The sequence below is a fragment of the Dama dama genome, chromosome 33 (genome assembly GCF_033118175.1).
Source record: "Dama dama isolate Ldn47 chromosome 33, ASM3311817v1, whole genome shotgun sequence".
NCBI lineage: Eukaryota > Metazoa > Chordata > Mammalia > Artiodactyla > Cervidae > Dama > Dama dama.
This window is the reverse complement of record NC_083713.1, coordinates 24,832,095-24,854,601: the sequence shown is the minus strand read 5'-3', so window position 1 is coordinate 24,854,601 and position 22,507 is coordinate 24,832,095. Positions and strand designations below refer to the sequence as shown.

Sequence of the window (22,507 nt, the reverse complement as noted above, 5' to 3'; positions counted from 1 at the left end):
AGGAGCCTGGTGAGCTTTAGTTCATGGGGTCCCAAAGAGTCAGACACAACTGAGCAACTAACACTTTCACTTTCATGAGCATAAACTGTACTCTCCAACATCTCCAAACTCAAGTGAAACAGAAACTGTTGGAAGATTGTGGGACATGTATTTGACAGTTAAAGAACCTGCAGTTCAGTAACGGTATCTGGCATTTAGCAGGTTTCCGGCCTGTATGCCTGTATGTGAGTCAACAAACCCCTCTTTTAAAACTAATTTCATTACTCAAGAGACCTGAAAGAAGACAAATTATTGACACAGTTTATGTCTCAAGTTAAAATGAAAGTACCATCCCTATATGTTAGTAACACTGTAGTACTGTTAATGTAGTGTAACATTGATTATTAAAACCTCAGGAGCTCAGGGATTAGATCTGATAGAGTACCTGAAGAACTATGCATGGAGGTTCGTAACATTGTACAGGAGGCAGTGATCAAAACCATCCCCAAGAAAAAGAAGTGCAAAAAGGCAAAATGATTGTCTGAGGAAGCCTTGCAAATAGTTGAGAAAAGAAAGAAGTGAAAGACAAAGGAAAAAAAGATATACCCACCTGAATGGAGAGTTCCAAAGAATAGCAAAGGGAGATAATAAAGCATTCCTAAGGGAACAATGCAAAGAAATAGAGGACAACAATAGAATGGGAAAGACTAGAAATCTCTTCAAGAAAATCAGAAATACTGAGGGAACATTTCATGCAAAGATGGGCACAATAAAGGACATAAATGGTAACGGACCTAACAGAAGCAGAAGATATTAAGAAGAGGTATCAGGAATACACAGAAGAATTAAAACAAGATCTTTTTTTTTTTTTTTTTAAACAAGATCTTAATGACCTGGATAGCCACAATGGTGTGTTTGATCAGTCACCTAGACCCAGACATCCTGGAGTGTGAAGTCAAGTGGGCCTTAGGACACATCACTACGAACAAAGCTAGTGGAGGTGATGGAATTCCAGCTGAGCTATTTCAAATCCTAAATCGACTGAGTGGATCACAACAAACTATAGAAAATTCTTAAAGAGAACACCAGACCACCTTGCCTGCCTCCTGAGAAACCTGTATGCAGGTCAAGAAGCACAGTCAGAACGGACATAGAACAATGAACTGGTTCAAAATTGGGAAAGGAGTACAAGGTACCAGGGTGTATACTGTCACCCTGTTTACTGTATCCTGTCACATGTCACTCATTTATAAGTGAGTTATAAATGTTATAGCATTTCAAATTAGATGAATTTTAAAAAATATTTTCCATTCACTTACGTCAAGAATTTGAAATTCTTTTCTCCAGTTTTGATTCATTTTCAGTTGGCAGTAGGTTTGGTCTTAAATTTCTCCTCTTCATCCCTCCTCCTCCAGTACTTTGCCAACCCAGTACATAATGGGTTAAAATATATATATATATATATTTTTTTTTTTTAAATATATTTTTAAAGAAGTCTTTGGGAGTCCTTTTAGACAGGAGAAGAATCATTAGTAATACAGATGGTACCCTGATCTGTTGTGAGGATACATTTTGCTAATTGTCTAAGGAAAATATATCAAAACTGAAAAAACGTAAAGGAGGTCAGAGGAGGACTTCCCTGGCTGTCCAGTGGTTAAGATTCCATGCTTCTAATGCAGGGAATTTGGGTTCAGTTCCTGGTTGGGGAACTAAGATCCCACATGCCATGCAGCCAAAAAATTAAAAACTTTTTTAAAAATGAAGGAGGTCAGAGGGAAAAATGGGTGGAATGAATGCAAATCTGTTATATACACATGTAGCAGTTTGGCATAGCAAAGTAGCTCACTTTATCTACATCTAGTTCCACAACAGTTCCTTCACTATGGCTTTACTGCAATGGAGAAAACATTCAGTGTGGACAAAATGAAGTCAGTATTTTCAGTTCTGATCTTGTGAACTTGTAAGCTCACTATTTATGCATAATCTCACAAAAATTTTCTCACTTTCTCGTTTCTCAATATCCCTGAGAGCTCCAAAGTTCTCTGCAAGTTTTTTTTTTTTTTTTTTTTACAATGGCAGTAAACTTCTGGACTGCTTGTTTGCCTGTCTTATTGTTCCACATATCTATCTATCTAACTTACTCCTAGGAAAATTAGTGAGGACCTGGTGAACCACCTTTCAGAAACTAGCATGACTTCTGAATAAAACTGGCATTCATTCAATACAAGGAGACTATTTGAAGAAAACTCCTTTCTGTTGAACAAAGTGTCCATTACTAAAGAAACACAAGAAACAATGGTGGCCTCTAAATGCTCTCAAAACTTTCCCAATGCCACAGAGTGTTATGTTTCCATCTTATTTAGAAGTATTTATGTGATTATTCATCCATAAATCTGTTATTGCTCATAAGAATGCTACTAAAACCCTACTATATATACAGATAGATAAATATCTATCTATAAAAAGAGTAAAATGGGAAGATTTAATTTATAAAATGTAGTTTCTGTTTGTAGCTAAACAAAACATAGTATAGTCCAGGGCATCCCTTATGTCTGCCTTGGACTAGGGGAAAGAGTCTCTACATTTTCACAGGTATCCTCAAGGTGCAACTCAGTACAGTGGTTTAGATTTTGCCTGTGGAATCAGGAAGGGTGTGTTTATGTGTGTCTGTGTGGTGTGAAGCAGACTTAATTACCCACCCATCTGATATCTGAAAGATGAGGACTGCATAACCTAAGACCCTTTAGTTGATTTTTGGGGTAGCTTCTATCTCATGACTTCTCTCTCTTGTACACTGCCAGAGTTTTCTTGTACACTGACAACCATGACCTATGATACAGTTATCTCTCAGCACCTATTCTCACTATGGAAATTTCCATTCTGAACATTTCAAGTGCAAGGAAGACCACTACACACCTCCCACCCCTCAAAAGAATTTATCATTGTGTGTGGCATTGTGGAGCTATATTTATCTTCAAATTACACCAATAAGCTTATGCCAGCTTCAGTGACACCAGCCCAAAGAGAGAGAATGGCATTTAAGGCCTCATTTTCATCCTTCATCTCAATGACTTATCTTATCTCTCTCATCCCACTCGCTACAAAGAGGGTTTGTCATCATTATGGTCTGCTTTCCACACACTATTAAATTACCAGTAAAAGTAGATAGAACTACTCCCAGAATAAAGACTTTCATCTGTCCTTTGTGTCTACACTTCCTGGCTCCCCATATCTAGTCTACTTATCAACCTGAGGCCCAAATAAGACCAAAATCATGAGTTCCTTATTTATCAGAAACCAAGGTAGGTCTGGTCATACGGACTCTCCTGGGCCCTAGCCAATACCTAGCTCTTTCCAGTTACCTTCTTACCTTGGACACAGTCTCTCAGGTTCCTGTCAACCAAATGCTTTGTCTATTTTTCATCAAGTGTCAATATTGATGGAGCATAAAACATGCTCAATATGTCAGGCACTGTTCCTGACCCTAAGACCACAACAATAAATAAGACAAAGTCCTCTAAGCAAATCCTCATGGTGGGAGGAGGGGCAATACAGTACCTATATAGTCAGATAACTCAATGGTAAGTGCTATGGAAAAAATAAAGCAGGAGTGTGATAACATGCAGTATTATAAGCTTACTCCTTTTATACAACTTTACAGGACTTGAGAACTACAGATAGTTTAGACCTCTCTAGAGAAGTAGATGGGCTTCCCTGGTGGCTCAGATGGTAAAGCATCTGTCTGCAAGGCGGGAGACCCAGGTTTGATCCCTGGGTCGGGAAGATCCCCTGGAGAAGGAAATGGCAACCCACTCCAGTACTCTTGCCTGGAAAATTCCACGGATGGAGGAGCCTGGTAGGCTACAGTCCATGGGGTCACAAAGAGTCAGACACGACTAGGCGATTTCACTTTAAGATACAAGTCTTGAGGGAATAATAACTGAGCTGTCCAGCATCCGAGAGATTCAGCCAACCTATGCAGCTATTTGAGGAAGCAAACCCTGTGACTTTTCTATACGAGGAGCAGATCCTGGCATTTCCATGGCTGGGAATTGCTGACTAAATGCTTTTTGTTCAAAAGCAGCCACTGACAACATCCATGAGTCCTTTTAGGAGTCTCTACCAAGATCTGCTGCAGGATGATAGCTAACGCTAATAGGCAGGACAATCAGGAGCTCTTGGATTTAAGAGTCCCTGTTAATCTTAGGTCAGTTCTTCCCTTCATTATTGTTGAGAAAGAAGCTCTAAATTACAAAACATCTAAGAGACAGATTACTTACATTATTTGGGAGAAAGAAGTATAGATTCTTGCCAAGAACCTATGCCAATTTTTTGAGATTATAAAGAGATTGATAGCCAAAAGGATATGACCTAGGGAGACAGGTTACTCTCAACTTACAAAATTGACATTTCTATAGATTTTTGAGATGTGTATTAAAGCCTATTTTCCCTCTGACAAATTAGACCAGTGGTTCTCAACTTCCTGACTTTGGGACCCTGTACCTCATAACAACATGTTACCATACGTAACATTTTGGGGGAAAATAATTATATTTTCCAAAACAAAAGGAATAAAATTATTTTCATTTTTGCAAACTATTATGTCATGCTTAAGAGAAGACAGTTGCATTATTGTGTCTTCTTCTGCACTTGATTTGCAGTTGGGAGTATATGATGAAAATCTAGCCTCACGGAGTTATGTAAATGCAAAAGAGGACCTCATGAACTCCCTGAAGGGCTCTTGGGGCTCTCAGAATTCTCAGACCACACTTTAAGAATCACTGGATTAGTGGTACATTGCAATAGGGAGGAGAAAATAAGTCTCTCAACGAGTGAGTTGACAGCTTTTTGAGAGATAAAGAAGTCGGAGTCATGGCATGCTGGCAATTGTAGTATTCTGGTAGTGCTTCTTTGAGGAGCACTGTAAGCTTTGAGTTTAATGTATTAATATATACAGGGTGGAGAGGGAGGTGGGAGGTGGGATCGGGATGGGGAACACATGTAACTCCAAAAAAAAATATATATATATATATATATATATAAATATATATATATAATCTGGGTTCCTTGTTAAAATTCAGATTCTGACTCAAAAGATCTGCTGTGAGGCTCCAGAACCTATAGTTCTAACAAGCTTCCAGATGATACTAATGGTGCTGATCCATGGACATCACTTTAAGTAGCAATGTTCAAGTAAATTATGATATATACATCACCAGAAAACCTATAGGACTATACACAAGTGAGCTTCTGTGTGTAAGGGAAGTGTAGGATGGGGACAGGTGGAAGAAAAAGAGAATTATAAATAAACTATATACATGCTATATACTTTAAAAAAAACTATTAAGATGCTACTGTTTCTTATAAATCCTATTCAGTTCAGTCACTTAGTCACATCTGACTCTGCAATCCCATGGACTGCAGCACACCAGACTTCCCTGTCCATCACCAACTCTTGGAGCCTCCTCAAACTCATGTCCGTTGTGTTGGTGATGCCATCCAACCATCTCATCCTCTGTCGTCCTCTTCCCCCCTTCTTCAATCTTTCCCAGCATCAGGGTCTTTTCCAATGAGTCAATTCTTTGCATCAGGTGGCCAGAGAATTGGAGTTTCAGGTTCAGCATCAGTCCTTCCAATGAATAAATTGTATATTATGACAGATTTTCACTACTACTTGTTAACTGTCAAAGCAAGCTAAGGCATAACGTTGCTATGTTTGTTGAGGCAGAGGAGAATGGTATTAGATCTGAAAAAAAAATAATTTTTGCCCCTAATAATTTGGCAAGTAGTGATAGAACTGTCTCTGAAGTTCATAGTATTATCAATAGAGTAATACCATGAAATTACGAAATTTATATATTCTCAGAATGTAGAGAAATTCAGCAACTCATTATTTCATATGTAGAAACCACATTTTTAAAAGGTTTTGCAAAGGATCAGTTCAGTTCAGTTGCTCAGTCATGTCCGACTCTTTGCAACCCCATGAATTGCAGCAGGCCAGGCCTCCCTGTCCATCACCAACTCCCGGAGTTTACTCAAACTCATGTCCATTGAGTTGGTGATGCCATCCAGCCATCTCATCCTCTGTCATCCCCTTCTCCTCCTGCCCCCAATCCCTCCCAGCATCAGGGTCTTTTCCAATGAGTCAACTCTTCACATGAGGTGGCCAAAGTACTGGAGTTTCAGCTTCACCATCAGTCCTTCCAATGAACACCCAGGACTGATCTTTAGGATGGACTAGTTGGATCACCTTGCAGTTCACGGGACTCTCAAGAGTCTTCTCCAACACCACAGTTCAAAAGCATCAATTCTTCAGCACTCAGCTTTCTTCACAGTCCAACTCTCACATCCATACATGACTACTGGAAAAACCATAGCCTTGACTAGACGGACCTTTGTTGACTAAGTAACGTCTCTGCTTTTTAATATGCTATCCAGGTTGGTCATAACTTTCCTTCCAAGGAGCAAGTGTCTTTTAATTTCATGGCTGCAATCACCATCTGCAGTGATTTTGGAGCCCAAAAAAATAAAAGTCTGACACTGCTTCCACTGTTTCCCCATCTATTTGCCATGAAGTGATGGGACCAGATGCCATGATCTTAGTTTTCTGAATGTTGAGCTTTAAGCCAACTTTTTCAGTCTCCTCTTTCACTTTCATCAAGAGGCTTTTTAGTTCCTCTTCACTTTCTGCGGTAAGTGTGGTGTCATCTGCATATCTGAGGTTATTGATATTTCTCCCGGCAATCTTGATTCCAGCTTGTGCTTCTTCCAGCCCAGCGTTTCTCATGATGTACTCTGCATATAAGTTAAATAAGCAGGGTGACAATATACAGCCTTGACATACTCCTTTTCCTATTTGGAACCAGTCTGTTGTTCCATGTCCAGTTCTAACTATAGCTTCCTGACCTGCATATAGGTTTCTCAAGAGGTGGGTCAGGTGGTCTGGTATTCCCATCTCTTTCAGAATTTTCCACAGTTTACTGTGATCCACACAGTCAAAGGCTTTGGCATATCAATAAAGCAGAAATAGAGGATAGTACTGCAATAAAACAAACTTTTCTTTACTTGTCATGCAAACAAAACCATATTAGCTAAAATGATCAAATAGAATTTTAAACTTACAGTAGAAGCTTGAGATGGTTGATTCTTAAATGTTATTTCCCACTTCTCTATAATTCTTCCTTAAGCTTAACTTCAATAACATTAATTTCTACCGAACTTTAGCCATTCAGCAACTTAACCACAAAATTCCATCATTCCTTGCACCTACCTTACTTCTGAGATCTTGAACACTGAAATTTAAAGAACTTGTCTAAACATTGAAAGGATCTTCAACCTTATTGAAATCTCTAGGCCCTTAATCCCTCCCTTTCAAGTTTTTGATAAAATACACGTAAAATATACCATCTTAACCATTTTAAGTATACATTTCAGTCATTAAATACATTCATAGTATTGTGCAAGCATCACCACCATCCATCTCCATAATTCTTTCCATCTGGTAAAATTAAAACTCTACACCCATTAATATATAGCCCCCTCCCCCCAATTTCCCCCACCTCAGCCCTTAGCAACCATGATTCTTTTTGTCTCCATGATTTTGACTATTCTCATATAAATATATATATATATATATTTTTTTTTTTTTTTTTGAGGAACACCATACTATTTTCTACAGCAGCCATACTATTTTACATTTCTACTTTCTGTGCATAAGGATTCCATTGTCTCCACATCCATGTCAACTTTTGTTATTTTTTTGATGTAGCTATTCTAGTGGGCTATTTGCATTTCCCTAAATGATCAGTGATGTTGAGCATCTTTTCATGTCCTTGTTAGCCTTTTGAGTATCTTATTTGGAGAAATATCTATTCAAGTCCTTTGATCATTCTTAAGTTGTTTTGTTCTTATTTTAGGAGTACTCTATATGGAACTTAATCTCTTATAAGATATGATTTACAAATATTTTTTCCCCTTGTTAAGATTTTTTATTGCACAAATTAAAAAATTTTCATGATGTCCAACTTATCTATTTTTTCTTTTGTTGCCTGTACCCATGGTGTCATATCCAAGAAATCTGCCACATCCAACTGTCTTGCAAACTTTGCCATTTTTTTCCAAGAGTTTTTTTTTCCCATTTATTTTTATAGTTTTAAGTCTTATGTTTAAATCTTTAATCCAATTTGAGTTAATTTTTGTAGATTGTTAATAAGGGTCCAACTTTTTTCTTGTGCATGTGGATATTTAGTTTTCCCAATATCATTTGCTGAAAAGACTGTCCTTTCTTCACTGAACAGTTTAGCATTTTTGTAAAAGTTAATTTACAAAAAAATTTACTCACCCATAAAAATGAATATTGCCTTTTACAGCAACATGAATGAACCTAGAGGATATTATATGTGGTGAAGTCAGAGAAAGACAAATACTACATACCACTTATATGTAGAATTCAAAAAATGTACAAATGAATTTACATACAAAACAGAAACAGACACACAAGAAACAAACATATGGTTACCAAAAGGGAGAGAGGAAGGACAAATTAGGAGGCATATGGAATTAACAAACTACTATACATAAAACAGATAAGCAACAAGGACTTACTGTTAGCACATGGAATTATATTCAATACCTTGTGATAACCATGATGGAATATAATCTGAAAAAATATTTGAATCATTTTGCCATACATCTGAGACTTAAGACTATATTGTAAATCAACTATACTATACTTAAAAAAAGTGTGAAGATTATTTGGCCATATATGCAAGGGTTTATTTTTGGGCTATTACATTGGTCTATTGTATCTATTTTTAAGCCAGTATCACAGAGTTTTGATTACTGTAGATTTTCAAAGTTTTGAAATCAGGGAATTCATCCTTTTTTTTAAACTTTCTCCACATTTTCCTTTAGTTCCTCAAGCATCTTTAAGATAGTTGTTTAAGTCTTTGTCTAGTGGATCTGCCATCAGGTCTTTATCAGGGAGATTCTGTTGATCTTTTTTTTTCCCTTTGAATGAGCCATACTTTCCTGTTCCTTTAAATATTTTGTGATTTTTGTTGTTGTTGTTGAAAACTGGACATTTGAATTTATAATGTGGGATATCTCTGGAAATCAGATTATCTTCCTTCTATAAGATTTAATTTTTTGACTGTTGTGGGCTCTTCTGCCAAGGATTAATCAGCCTGATGTGTGAAACTTAAGGTATTCCCAGGTCTTTTTGAGTCCTTGGTCACTGTCCTTACTCCTGCTCTATACTTGTATTCACATACACTCCATATCATATACCATACGTCTCCCCTTTTCACATCCACAAGTCTTTAATAAGACTTCAATCTTGACCATAACTGGCTCCAGTCCATCCTACATACTGTTCTTGTATTAAACTTTAAGCAGATCTAGACCTTCAATAGCTGGCTGTGGTCAAATGAATTACATCTGCCAGATTACATAATTTGGCCTGTTTACCTTTGTAGCCTTATCTTAAATTAATTCCCTACCCTCATGCTTTTTTCCTCATGCTATTCACTGGCTAAGATATCCTCTTAATCTGGGTTTTCTTCATTCCACCAGTTCAAGGTATATATTAATTGTGAAAAATAACTCTTCCTCATGTAATTCCATCACTAGAAAACTCTTCCTACCCCTTCTGAACATCTTAGTACTTTCTGCCACTCTTCTGGAACTCACCATTCTACTTTGTTTCAGTTATTTCCTTAAGTGGCTAGTGTTTGTGGATAGATGACAAGATTCTCTTTGGTTATACTTTATAATTCAAATCTGTATTTGAGCTTAATCCCAAAGGCATCAAAAATACCACATTTTTGCAATGAGGAAAGGTAACAATGAGTCACTAAATAAGTACACATGGAGATCTGAAATACCATTAGGAACAACATTCTTCTACTACTTTTGAGTGTTGTCCTCTCTGAGAGTAAACAGGCCAAACTCATCAACATGGAAAACTCATTTGGTCTTTGATGTGAAAACATCTTTATTGGCCTCTGTTCACAAACTAAAAAGTTAGTGAAAAGCAAACACCATTAATATTTGCTAGTAAGGCTGGCAGCACTTGCTGCAAAAATGTACAATAAACATTTCTGCTGTTAAGGATATAGTCCAGTGTTGAAAACTTGTTACTGGAAGTAAGATAAAATTGCTTGTGGTTACACTGCTAAGTTATACTTACTAAGAATTTTTTTGTTCAGTAACTTAGAAGCCAAGCAGCCATAGCACAATTTCCTTTTCATTCTCAGAGGATTTCCTCAGCTAAGGGCATGTCTTTTTTTTTTTCCATTCATTTTTATTAGTTGGAGGCTAATTACTTTACAATATTGTAGTGGTTTCTGTCATACATTGACATGAATCAGCCATGCATCTACACGTATTCCCCATCCCGATCCCCCCTCCCACCTCCCTCTCCACCCAATCCCTCTGGGTCTTCCCAGTGCACCAGGCCCGAGCACTAGGGCATGTCTTTTAAGAAACCTGTTCCATAATTAATGTTACAGGCCTCTTTAACCACCAAACCAGCACTAAGAGCAGGTTTTGGTTTGTCTAAGTTGATCTTATTTAAAATGAACTGGGGACTTTGCTGGTGGTTCAGTGGTGAAGACTCTGGGCTCCCAATGCAGAGGACCCAGGTTAGGTTGCTGCTCAGGGACTATATCCTACATACCTCAACCAAGAGTTCACATGCCATAACTAAAGATCCTGCATGCTGCATATAAGACCTGGCACAACCAAATAAATATTTTAAAAATAAATGATTATGGCTTTAAAAGTTAATAAAATAACTATAATGAACTTGTTACAAAGGATTGGTTAATCTAAGTACTTCCCTAGGACTTAAAAGCTTTGGTATGACTTTACAATATAGACTTTGTGTTAATTGCATAGTACTTCTTAAGTTGTAAAACACATATTCTTTCAACCATTTTAAAGTGTATAATTCAGTGGCACTTGGTACATTTACAGTGTTGTACAACCATCACCAGAACACTGATTACCCCAAAAAGAATCCCCACAACTATTACACAGGCACTCCCCAATCTTCTCCCACTAGCCTTTAGTAACAACCAATCTGCTTTGTTCTCCATGGACTTTGTTTTTTGAAGCAATGCAAGGCTTGTGGGGTTTTAGTTCCCCAATCAGATCAAAGCTGGGTTCTCAGCAAAGTCCAGAGTCCTAACTACTGGACCACCAGGGAATTCCGTGCCTCTGTGGATCTGCCTATTCTGAGTATTTCATATAAACAGAATCATATAATATGCAGCCTTAATGTGTCTGGCTTCTTTCACTTAGTCTGTTTCCAAGTTTCATTGATGTTGTAACACTTATCAGTACTTCCTTCCTTTCTATGGCTGAATATACCATTACATGGATATACCACATCTTATCATCAGTTTATGCAAACACCATTTTTTGTTCATCCAAACATCAATTTGGTTGTTTCCACCTTTTGGCTGCTGTGAATAGTGCAGCTATGAACATCCGTATATAAAGCTTTTGCTTGAATGCTTGTAATTTTGGGTATATACTAAGGTGTGGAATTGCTGGGTCATATAATACTTCTCATTTAAATTGCTGAATTCAAATATTGAGTGGTACTATTTATGAAAATAGTGAAGGCTCCAGGAAATTATGTTTCACACACTAGATGATTAACCAAAAAGTGGCAGTAGCTCTAGCTCTGGTTTTTGACACTAGGTAGCGGGGAAGGATATGGCTAAGTTAGTGATTCTCAAATAGTGTGCACAAAAATTACCTGGCAAACCTTTTAAAAAATGTAGATGGCTGAGTCTCAAGGCCAAATATTCTAATTCAGTAGGGCTGGAGCCTAGGAATTTGTACTTTATAGACATCCTAGATGATTCTGATGGAGATGGGTCTTTCCACTGCACTTTGACACACCCTTAAAGCTGATGGCTCTTTCTCAACTGAAATCAGATTAGACAGAAGGGATTAAAGGAGTAAAATGAAGCTTTCCCAACTGTCACCTTAATCTTTTATAGAAACCCTGCAACTGTGATGACAAATAATATATCTGCTGAGGAAATATATATCTGCTGTGAGGAAAACTCAAGTCTTTCTATAGTAGATTTTCCTCATTTTAATAGGCAAAACTTGACCAATAAACAATACATAGTATTACAAATAAAATACTACTGAAAGCAAAGTTGCTCAGTTGTGTCCGATTCTTTGCAACCCCATGGACTGTAGCCTACCAGTCTCCTCCATCCATGGAATTATCCAGGCAAGAGTACTGGAGTGGGTTGCCATTTCCTTCTCCAGGGGATCTCTCCGACCCAGGGATCAAACCCAGGCCTCCTGCATTGCAGGCAGATGCTTTATCCTCTGAGCCACCAGGGAAGCCCATAACTGAACCAGTTGTCATTCCCAAGACTCCTATTCTAAGCATTTGTTAGTATCAAAGATAAACAATGCTGTAGCAACTTTTGGCTTTAAACTGTAGCCATTCAGTTTACTTTTTGATACTGAGTTTCTTCTAAGAAGGCAGGTAAGATTCACTACAGACACACAATTGCTCAATGTGAGACTTACTGACAATCAAAAATTGCCTCCCTAATCCCAACACCCATTTAATAAGGGTTCAATTCCTAAAAACCTGACATGATTTATTTTTAGATCCAGGTGTGTAAGACCAGCCAGGTTAGTCTTGGAAGGTAATACTGCTTCCACGTATTGTAATTCATGTTAGCCCTTAAAAACATAAAACCATCTTAAGTAATTAACTATCCTGATTTAATCATATTTCATAGAAGCTCAAAGCACTCTAACATTTCCCCTTTATATGAATAAACAAAAGCCCTATAATTTACAATGTGCAAAACATTAAAATAATTCCCATAAAATTATATTAGCATATTTTCCATCACCAGGGACTGGTACAGCCTCTGCCTGAATACATGTTCTTCTCAGTGATGATCGAGATTTAAATTTAAGTAAATACAAATCACAGCAAAAATAAACTTTTCATCTTTAATGAAATGACTTTGGAAATAACATACATTTCCATGACACCAACACTACAGTTTTCGGAGTCACAGTAAGATACACAGAATTATATCCGTAATTATATGAATGCCAACATTTGAAGCAGTAATTTCTGTTACATGGCAAACAAAATCAAGAAAGCAACCATCAAACAAAAGAGACCCATAGCTTCAGACAAGGCAAATCCCAGGATAGCATATGAGAACAGCTGCTGCTTCAGTGAAGGGTTTCTAAAAGAGACAACACATACCATTGTTACTTTGAAATATTATTCAAATTTTAGCATGGTTAACAAATGTTAAAGAACCAGATTATTAGTGTTGGGTTCTTTGTAAGCTGAAAAGTACTGGCACAGCGTTCTGCCCAGATCTCTTTTGGTTCTGCCTGTGACATTCCTTTCCCCTCATTCCTAATCAGATGGGGAAAGGGAGGCATATCTCCCTATGTCAATGGTCAGTCTTCATCCATTATGAAGGATTCTGACCTTCTTATCCCTGTAAAAGTATGTTTAAGTTTCAATAGTTTAAATAAAAGGTCTTAAATAATAAGATGGAAACTGGTATTCTTTTAAAGCATGAGCTATCTTGCTTTGACTTTAGACAATGAGCTTCTCTAGTCCTTAATAGGTAAACTGGAGTCTCTCTAGGAGTTTTGGGAGCAGTGATAATGCATGCAAAGTTCTCAAAATGTAATGCAAGACACAGAAAGGCACTTAATAGAAAGTAGCTATTATTATTTCACTAGTTTTCTAAGTTTCCAACTATTTCAAACATGTTTTCAAACTATTTATTTGGCAATAGAAATTACCTGGCATAACCAATGATGAGACTGCCAAAGACTGTTCCAATACCAGCACCAGAACCAGCCACTCCTACTGTGGCAGCACCTGCACCGATAAATTTGGCTGCAGTATCAATGTCTCTGTTGACCGCACTGGTCTGAAACTCCCTTTGGATTAACTGAGACACACCATTTTGGGTTCCATTAAATACCGTAGAGCCCTAGACAGCAGGAAATAAAGGCAAAGGTCAAATTAGTAATCACAGTTAGCTATTGTAATCATGGTACTGTCAAAATGATAACCACTTCTCTATATTTGTAGCTGAGTTTGAATAGAAGATGGTGTGGCACAATGGAAAACTCTAGGGCTTAGAATAATTCCAGTCTTGCAGAAAAGGAACAATAATATCTATACCACATAAGGTCTTTGAAAATTAAGAAACAGTGTATGTGCATATGCTTTTTAATAGAGTAGGCTGTTCAGGAACTGTTGCTATCAAAATCGTACACCAGCAACTCAAAACTATACATTTAAGTATATATATTAATTATATTTCCTGGCCAAAATTCAGGTGAATAAGTTTTGGATAAAGTTTCTTTCATTGGCTCATTCTTTGCAAATTTTTTGGATAAAAGGGTGGAAAGGACTGCCTGAAACCATTCATTAATGAGGTTGTCCCCCTTCACTTTGATAAAGACCCTAAGACTTCTTTGGTAGCATTAGTTAATTTTACCTCTCCAGTCCTAGTCTCTGGTCGAGATAACACTGATGCAGAAATTGGTCTGTATGCAACTCTGGATCCAGCTCTGATCTATTCATGAAAAAGATTCCATGTATTAAGACAACAGATATGACTTCAAGGACCCTTCCCACACCATGAATTCTAAAAAGGCAATCTGCAAAAATGAGTCAGAAAGATCATGACTTTTCTATATTGATTCTTATCCTGGCTATTTGATCATTTTTCAACGTATTAAACAATTTTGACAAAACTTGTTAATGAAATTTTAAAACTTATTCATAATGCATTTGTAATACTCTGAACAAAACTTGTAAGTATTGCTTTTAAAATTTCAATTATTGTAGTGCCACAATTCAGATCAGAAAACCAGCAATAAATACCCCACATTCTTTGGTAAGTTAAGTGGATCAACAAGTACATAAGCACTATAAACGCTTGTCATTTTAAATAGCCCGTTAGTTAAAATGAGCTCTCGCTATTTCTAAGATTATTCCTATATGTCTATTAATCATAAGATTAAAAAGCAGTTTAAACAATTCCACACTGGTGGAAGAACAATCTTTTAAACAGTCTGACCATAAGGACATATTCCTGCCCTTGAGTGTCCACTAACTAAGGTCACAGAAAATTCCTTCAGAACCAAGATCTGATTCTCTAAGACAACCCCCCCAGATCTTCACACAAAGTACCCAAAAATGGTTTTGGAAATAACACTCCAGAAGCAGTAGAAACTTTGGGCTGCTGCACTAGCCGCCTCCGCCCACACAGGGTGAGGCAAAGTCCCTCCCTCTGCAGCATCGAGTTTGACCTACAGATCGTAATGGAGACCGCAGCAGCATCGAACGTAGGCCTCAAGGCCCCTTCCACCCTTCTCTGCACCCCAACCCTCGCGAGCACGGATCCAACAGGGTGTCGGAAGAGGTGGGGGAGGGGCCGTTCCAGGACAAGGAGCAAGGAGTGTTTGACCTACACCGAGCTGGGCCTGACAACTAGGCCCCGACGGTTCTCCCTAGCCAGAGTGGAGGGGAGGAGCGAAGTAAGAAACCCCACGAAGGAAAAGGAAAGGGACAAAAAGACACAGAGCTTAAGAGGCGTGAGGGAACTGTCCTGAGAGGGCCGTGAGTCCCGAGCGGAGGTGACCCATTCAACAACGTGGACGCCCGTGCCAAGAGGTCGGGCCCTCCAGCTCCGGGCCCAGTCTGGGCTACGCACCAGAGCTGGGGTGCAGGCAAGCTTGGCGCAGGCGAACATCTTGCACTCTTCGGGGCAGCGCAGCTGGAGGACTTGGGTGACAGGAGACGTGGGCTCCTCTCCCGCTTCCTCTCTGCGGAGGCAAAGAGGCTTAAGGTCAAGTGTCCTCCGAGGGCCAGTATTTCCACCCAAGTCCCTCGAGTTCCCGTGCACGCGGTCAGCTCGGGCCCAGCGCCAAACGAGGCGCCGGCAGAATGAACGGGTCCCTGTGGGGCGCAGCTCCACCACTGCCAGACCCGGCTCCCGCGCCCTCCGCTTACCTTCCAGTGAGGTGGCGGCGGCCGCTGCGGCAGAGGTCGGAGGAATGGGGCTGGGCGCGCACGCGCAGTCCCGCTCTTATTCGCACCGCAGCACCCGGATGGAGAAGGCGGGGAATTGGGTGCAGCCCGGAAGACGCTCAAGGTCACTTTGTAACAACTTTATTGGTAACCAGTCCGGAAGTACAGAGACAGCCGCCCTAAGATGGAGTGGCGGGCAGAAGAGGGTGAAGGAGAGACAAAAAGTAGATATTGAAAACTAGCCCAGGGAGAGGGAACCGAACGGAAAGTTTCGCCTTTGATCTAAGCTGGTCGCAGGATAGTGGGACTTAATCTTTCAGTTGACTTTCTTAATGAGATGTGGCCTTTTATCCGTTGCTAGGTTTCTTTCGTAAAAGAGATCCCTTCCTGGTCATTGTTCTCTGTGAAATAGGGCTCTGTGGGGAAACCGTTCATTCACTGCTTAGCAGAAAGTGAAAATACATTTCTGTAAAGGAATCTGAAAAAAAGAGTTCCAGAAGTCTGCAATAATCTTTTGGGGGAAAGTGGGCCTGACCTTCTGGGACAAGTTCAGTTCAGTTGCTCAGTCGTGTCCGACTCTTTGTGATCCCGTGGACTGCAGCACGCCAAGCCTCTCTGTCCATCACCAACTCCCAGAGCTTACTCAAACCCACGTCCATTGATGTGGTGATGCTGTCCAACCATCTCATCCTCTGTCGTCCCCTTCTCCTCCCGCCTTCACTCTTTCCCAGCATCAGGATCTTTTCAAATGAGTCAGTTTTTCCCATCAGGTGGCCAAAGTATTGGAGTTTCAGCTTCAACATCAGTCCTTCCAATGAATATTCAGGACTGATTTCCTTTAGGATTGACTGGTTTGATCTCCTTGCAGTCCAAGAGACTCTCAAGAGTCTTCTCCAACACCACAGTGCAAAAACATCAATTCTTCCGTGCTCAACTTTCTTTATGATCCAACTCTCACATCCATACATGATTACTGGAAAAACCAGAGCTTTGACTAGACAGACCTTTGTTGGCAAAGTAATGTCTCTGCTTTTTAATATGCTCTCTAGGTTTGTCATAGCTTTTTTCCCAAAGAGCAAGCGTCTTTTAATTTCATGACTGCAGTCACCATCTGCAGTGATTTTGGAGCCCCCCAAAATAATACTGGGACAAAGGAATAAGCCCCCTCCCCCCAAAAAAAAATAAATACTGGGACAAAGGAACAAGCAAATGAATAGCTCTAAGAGCTTTGTGGCTTGGGCACAAAGTTACCTCTTGGTAAAGAGAGGGAGGTCAGTTTTTTTTCCAGCCCTGTGATTGGGAGAATTAAGGGATTGTAAATGTTTTTTCATGTAGGGCCAGGGACTAAAGAAAGTCCGAGTATTTTCAAAACTGACCCAACTGTAACACTTATTTGGGCTTCAGATGAATACAGAAATATCTCAGGAAAAAAATGGCTCTTACTGGACTTCTGTCAGGTCTTGAATTCTGTAAATCTGACTTAGTAGTTCTAACAAGTGGCTATGGAGGTGGTACAAGTCAACACAAAAGATTAAGTATCTAGGGCTGTCTAGGGACTGAAATCCTACCTACTTGGCCTAGAGCCCTGAAACAACATAGACCCAGAGGATCACTTTTTTTTCTAGTTGGCACAATGGTGCAGTATCATCTAGCAGTAATCCTGGGGAGAAGCCCTCAGAACTAAAACTTGAAGAATGAATTAAGACTGATCCACTTCATAGGCAATTAAGACACTGATCCAACTTCATAGGCAAATACTTCAAACTCACATGTGAGCTGATCATTTTAGGCTCAATCTTTAGCACATAAAACAGAGTTAATTCACATGTGCAGTTCAAGGAGAACTTACTAGTATATTTTCTGAAGCACTCAGTTCTTGCCTGAAGTATGTAGTAAGATGTCCTTTGATGTCTAAAGTTGAAGAAACAATAATGCTCTGTAGTAGTCAGGGTTCGCCAGAGAAACAAAACTAGCTGGAAGAAAAATTTGACCTCTTTTGGTAGGATCCTACTGTTTCTGTGGAGAACCTGGACTAACACAGAACATTATTATATTAAGCATTATTGTTTATATAGGCTCCCTAGGTGGCACTTATGGTAAAGAAACCACCTGCCAATGCAGGAGACGTGGAAGATCCCCCGCAGGAGGGCATGGCAACTCACTCTAGTATTCTTGCCTGAAGAATCCCAGGGCTGCAGTTCATAGAATCTCAAAAAGTCAGACACAGCTAAAACGACTTAGCGCGCGTATGTGCCTGCATGCACACACACACACACACACACACACACACACACTAACTGACTTATGTGGTTATAGAGACTGAGAAGTTCCATGAACTGATGTCTTCAAGCTGGAGACTCAGGAAAGCTGATGGTATAGTTGAACTGGATCTGAAGGCCTGAGAATCAAGGAGGCAAATGATATAAATCCCAGTCAGAGAAAATAAGGTGGAATGGCCCACCTCAGGAGTGAAACAGGGAGAAAAAAAGTGAATTCTTCCTTTCTCTGACTTTTGTTCTATTCCTCAATGGACTGGATGATGGTCACCCACTTTGGGGAGGGCAATCTACTTTACTGAGTCCACAGATTCAAATGCTGATCTTGGCAGGGAGGGAGGCCCACTAGGGAGTGGCCTATTTATTATTATAAATAAATAAGTATATTTATTGTATATAATAAATAATTATATATATAATTATGACTGATTCACATTGATGTATGACAGAGACCACTAAAACACTATAAAGCAATTATCCTCCAGTTAAAAAAAAATTTCATCCAGAAACACCTTCACAGACACTAGAAATAATGTTTAATATACATATTCCTGTGCCCAGTCAAGTTGACACATAAAATTAATCATCACAGGCCTTATACTTCAGTAATAGATTATCTTAAGGGAAAAATTATTCTAAATGAATTTGTGTATGGAGATGGCTTAGAGAAAAGGCCTTCCTCTCCAGCCATAAATCAGTAGCAGTAACTGTTGAGAAGAGGCAGAAGAAAAACCAGGCCCCCTAACAGTCTCACTTCCATGGTGCATGTGGATTAGTTGCCTATAGGAGTGAGAGGTACCCTCTGTGTCCAGGCTCCCGCCTGACATGTGTCAGCATGTCAATGAGCACATGAGTTGGCCTAGAAGAGAATAGGTCCTTTGTGGGTTCTGTGAGTTAGAGTTTAAATATTTATGAAGAATTTTAGGTGTTCAAAGAACAGATGTTCTACCTTTGAGAATGGTGTGTGTGTGTGCATTTAAAACAGAGAGACAGAATACAGAGAAAGACAAATAATAAGTTAGTAATAAGTATTTAATCCTGTCTACATTTTTTCTTAGACTGTGGAGTCAGTCATGTTAAGTTATGGGACATCAGAATTAGGTAATTCAATTCAGTCACTCAGTTGTGTCCAACTCTTTGTGACCCCGTGAACCGCAGCAGGTCAGGCCTCCCTGTCCAACACCAACTCCTGGAGTCCACACAAACCCATGTCCATTGAGTCGGTGATGCCATCCAACCATCTCATCCTCTGTCGTCCCCTTCTCCTCCCACCTTCAATCTTCCCCAGCATCAGGGTCCTTTCAAAAGAGTCAGTTCTTCACATCAGGTGGCCAAAGTACTGGAGTTTCAGCTTCAACATCAGTCCTTCCAATGAACAGCCAGGACTGATCTCCTTTAGGATGGACTGGTTGGATCTCCTTGCAGTCCAAGGGATCCTCAAGAGTCTTCTCCAACACCACAGTTCAAAAGTATCAATTCTTCTACACTCAGCTTTCTTTATAGTCCAATTCTCACTTCCATACATGACTACTGGAAAAACCATAGCCTTGACTAGATGGACCTTTGTTGACAAAGTAATGTTTCTGCTTTTTAATATGCTGTCTAGGTTGGTCATAACTTTCCTTCAAAGAAGAAAGCATCTTTTAATTTCATGGCTGCAGTCACCATCTGCAGTGATTTTGGAGCCCCCCAAAAATAAAGTCAGCCACTGTTTCCACTGTTTCCCCATCCATTTGCTATGAAGTGATGGGACCGGATGCCATGATCTTAGTTTTCTGAATGTTGAGCTTTAAGCTAACTTTTTCACTTTCCTCTTTCACTTTAATCAAGAGGCTCTAGTTTCTCTTCACTTTCTGCCATAAGGGTGGTGTCATCTGCATATCTGAGGTTATTGATATTTCTCCTGGCAATCTTGATTCCAGCTTGTGCTTCATAATATTTGATAATATCTGGGTGATGATTGCATGAGGAAGAAAGGAATGGGGCAGTAAAAAGAAGTATGAAAGATAATTTCTAAATAAATCCTTCCCTATCCTGCATGCTCCTGTGCAATGTGACTTTGCTACTCATCGCATGTAATCTACTGCTTGATAATTAATATATAAATATCATTTACATTAAAAGAAAATGAATACATATGAATATGAGATCATGTTCCTCTGCTGACTCTAACCCATCTCGAAGTAAGTAACTTACTCCTTTTCCAGTTAATATGTCAGATACTGCTAGTTACCTATTCAGCATTTATTCTCCCTTTCTCTCTTACTTACAGGATCCTGCTCCCAGTTAAAAAAGTACTGAGCTTCCCAGGTTCACTTACAGTTAGGAATTATCAATGGTTTGTGAGTTGAAGTTACTTGGCAGTGCCTCTAAGAATGCTTAGAAAGAAGTTAGAGGCAACTGGTTCATTTTTTTTCTTTCCCTTTCTTTTTCCTGCCTGGAATATGAATCCAGTGTCTGGAGGTGAAGCAGCAATCTTGCAACCATGAGTCCAGAAGCCACACATTAAGTATGGAGAAGCTGGGAAAGAAAAGGAGCTGGATACCACTCAACCATAAAAAAGAATGAAATTTTGCCATTTGAAACAACAAGGATGGACTTGGAGGGCATTATACAAAGTGAAATAAGTCAGGCAGAGAAAGACAAATACTATATGATATCACTTATATGTGGAATATGAAAAATAAAGCAAGATAGTGAGTATAACAAAAAAGAAGCAGTTAGAGATATAGAGAACAACCTAGTGATTACCACTGGGGAGAGGGGAAGGAGAATGGGGAAGACAGGGGTAGGGGATGAAAAAGTACAAACAATTACATATAAAATAAATAAGCTACAAGGATATACTGTACAGCACAGGGAATATAGCCAATATTTTATATGACTGTAAATGTAGCATAATCCTTAAAAATTGTTAATCACTATGTTGTACACCTGGAACTTTACTATACACCAACCATGTTTCAACTAAAAAATAAATAAATAAGGAGTCTGAGTTCTTAACTTTTTAAAAGAGTAGCTACAGTAGCCCTTAACTGCCTAGTTATGGATTTCATGGTTTACAAGAGAAAATCAATCTATTTGGTTAAGCCACTGAAGTCAGTTTTCTGTTATGTGCAGCTGAACTCAATCCAAACTGATACATAATTCTGTAGATTTACATCTGAAACTTTTTTGGATTTTTGGGCTGTGATTATAGTGGCCTATTCTCCCACAGAATTGACATTAACTTATATGTGTCTTTTTTCCCCTTATCTGCTAGGTATTTCTGCTGGGACCAACCACAAGACAGAAATCATATTAGTAATTTGAACAGGGAAAATTTAATACAAACTTTGTTAGCCAGTAAAAGATATCTAACTACTAAAAATGGGCGAGTGTATTCTAAGGGGTCTAGAAGCAGGAACGATAAGAACAGCTGCTATCCTCGGCTGAGGAAGAGTGAAGAGTAAGGGAGAAGTTAGAGATTTAGAGGAGAGGGCACGGCCGTCACAGGAACGTGCAGTCCACAGTCCACTTATGGTGAAGAAACTTGCTGGAGGCAGAAGCCACACAAGTGAACCATGAGGATTGCTGAGGTGAACACAACCAGGCCTCTGCTGCAAGCCAATCCACCTGAAGAAGAAAGGAAAGTCCTTCCTCTTGGTCTGGCTCCACAGTGTCTTGCCAGCACCCTCTATTGGCCAAACCTAACATTCTGCCAGTTGTCAGAGCAGAAATGCCTAAAGGGTCCAGTTGCAGAACAGGAACAAGGCAAAAAAGCATGGATTTCTAGCTGAGAGTCGTAAGTTATTAACTAACAGAGATGGTAAGATTTTTAAGGGCAGGAATAATGTCTAATTCATATTTATGTCTTCCATAGCAGCTAACATAGAGTATTAAACATAGTAGTCACTCAATAAATGTTTGCTCAGTAGTAACTAAGGTACTTAGTATGGTTGAAGTAATTTGCAAAAATTTATTCTTCTAACTAAAATTTTAGGCTGTTGGACAAATTGGAATGAACTCTAGAATTTCTTTTTCTTACTCGTATTGCAAAATTCAAACTTAGAGAACTCGAGGAATATTTTCTGGTTTTTTTTTAATTTGTGGCATGAGTTTGTTCAAATAAACATTCTATGTGTGTACCTAAGAAGGATTCTGTATTTATAGTCTTGTGTACCTAAAGAATTCATTAAAAAAA

The 22,507-nt window shown here is 39.1% G+C and overlaps 1 protein-coding gene across 1 annotated transcript; it reads right to left on the bottom strand.

Moving 5' to 3' along the window:
- Window positions 1-12,967: 12,967 nt before the first annotated feature.
- ATP5MC3 (ATP synthase membrane subunit c locus 3) lies at window positions 12,968-16,188 on the bottom strand. The gene is made up of 5 exons (XM_061135118.1): window positions 16,031-16,188; window positions 15,732-15,843; window positions 14,511-14,588; window positions 13,804-13,997; window positions 12,968-13,226 (listed from the first exon to the last, which is right to left on the bottom strand). Exons 2-5 carry the CDS (start codon window positions 15,768-15,770, stop codon window positions 13,112-13,114), a joined length of 426 nt encoding a protein of 141 aa, XP_060991101.1. The 5' UTR covers window positions 15,771-15,843; window positions 16,031-16,188; the 3' UTR covers window positions 12,968-13,111.
- Window positions 16,189-22,507: the final 6,319 nt, after the last annotated feature.

Coding starts and splice junctions, on each gene's coding strand:
- ATP5MC3 (XM_061135118.1), bottom strand. CDS start 15,770: ATGTTCGCCTGCGCCAAGCTTGCCTGCACCCCAGCTCTG. Junction 14,589..15,731: donor TTGCCTGCACCCCAGCTCTG/GTGCGTAGCCCA, acceptor TTTCATGAATAG/ATCAGAGCTGGATCCAGAGT. Junction 13,227..13,803: donor CTCATCATTGGTTATGCCAG/GTAATTTCTATT, acceptor TGTCTCTTTTAG/AAACCCTTCACTGAAGCAGC.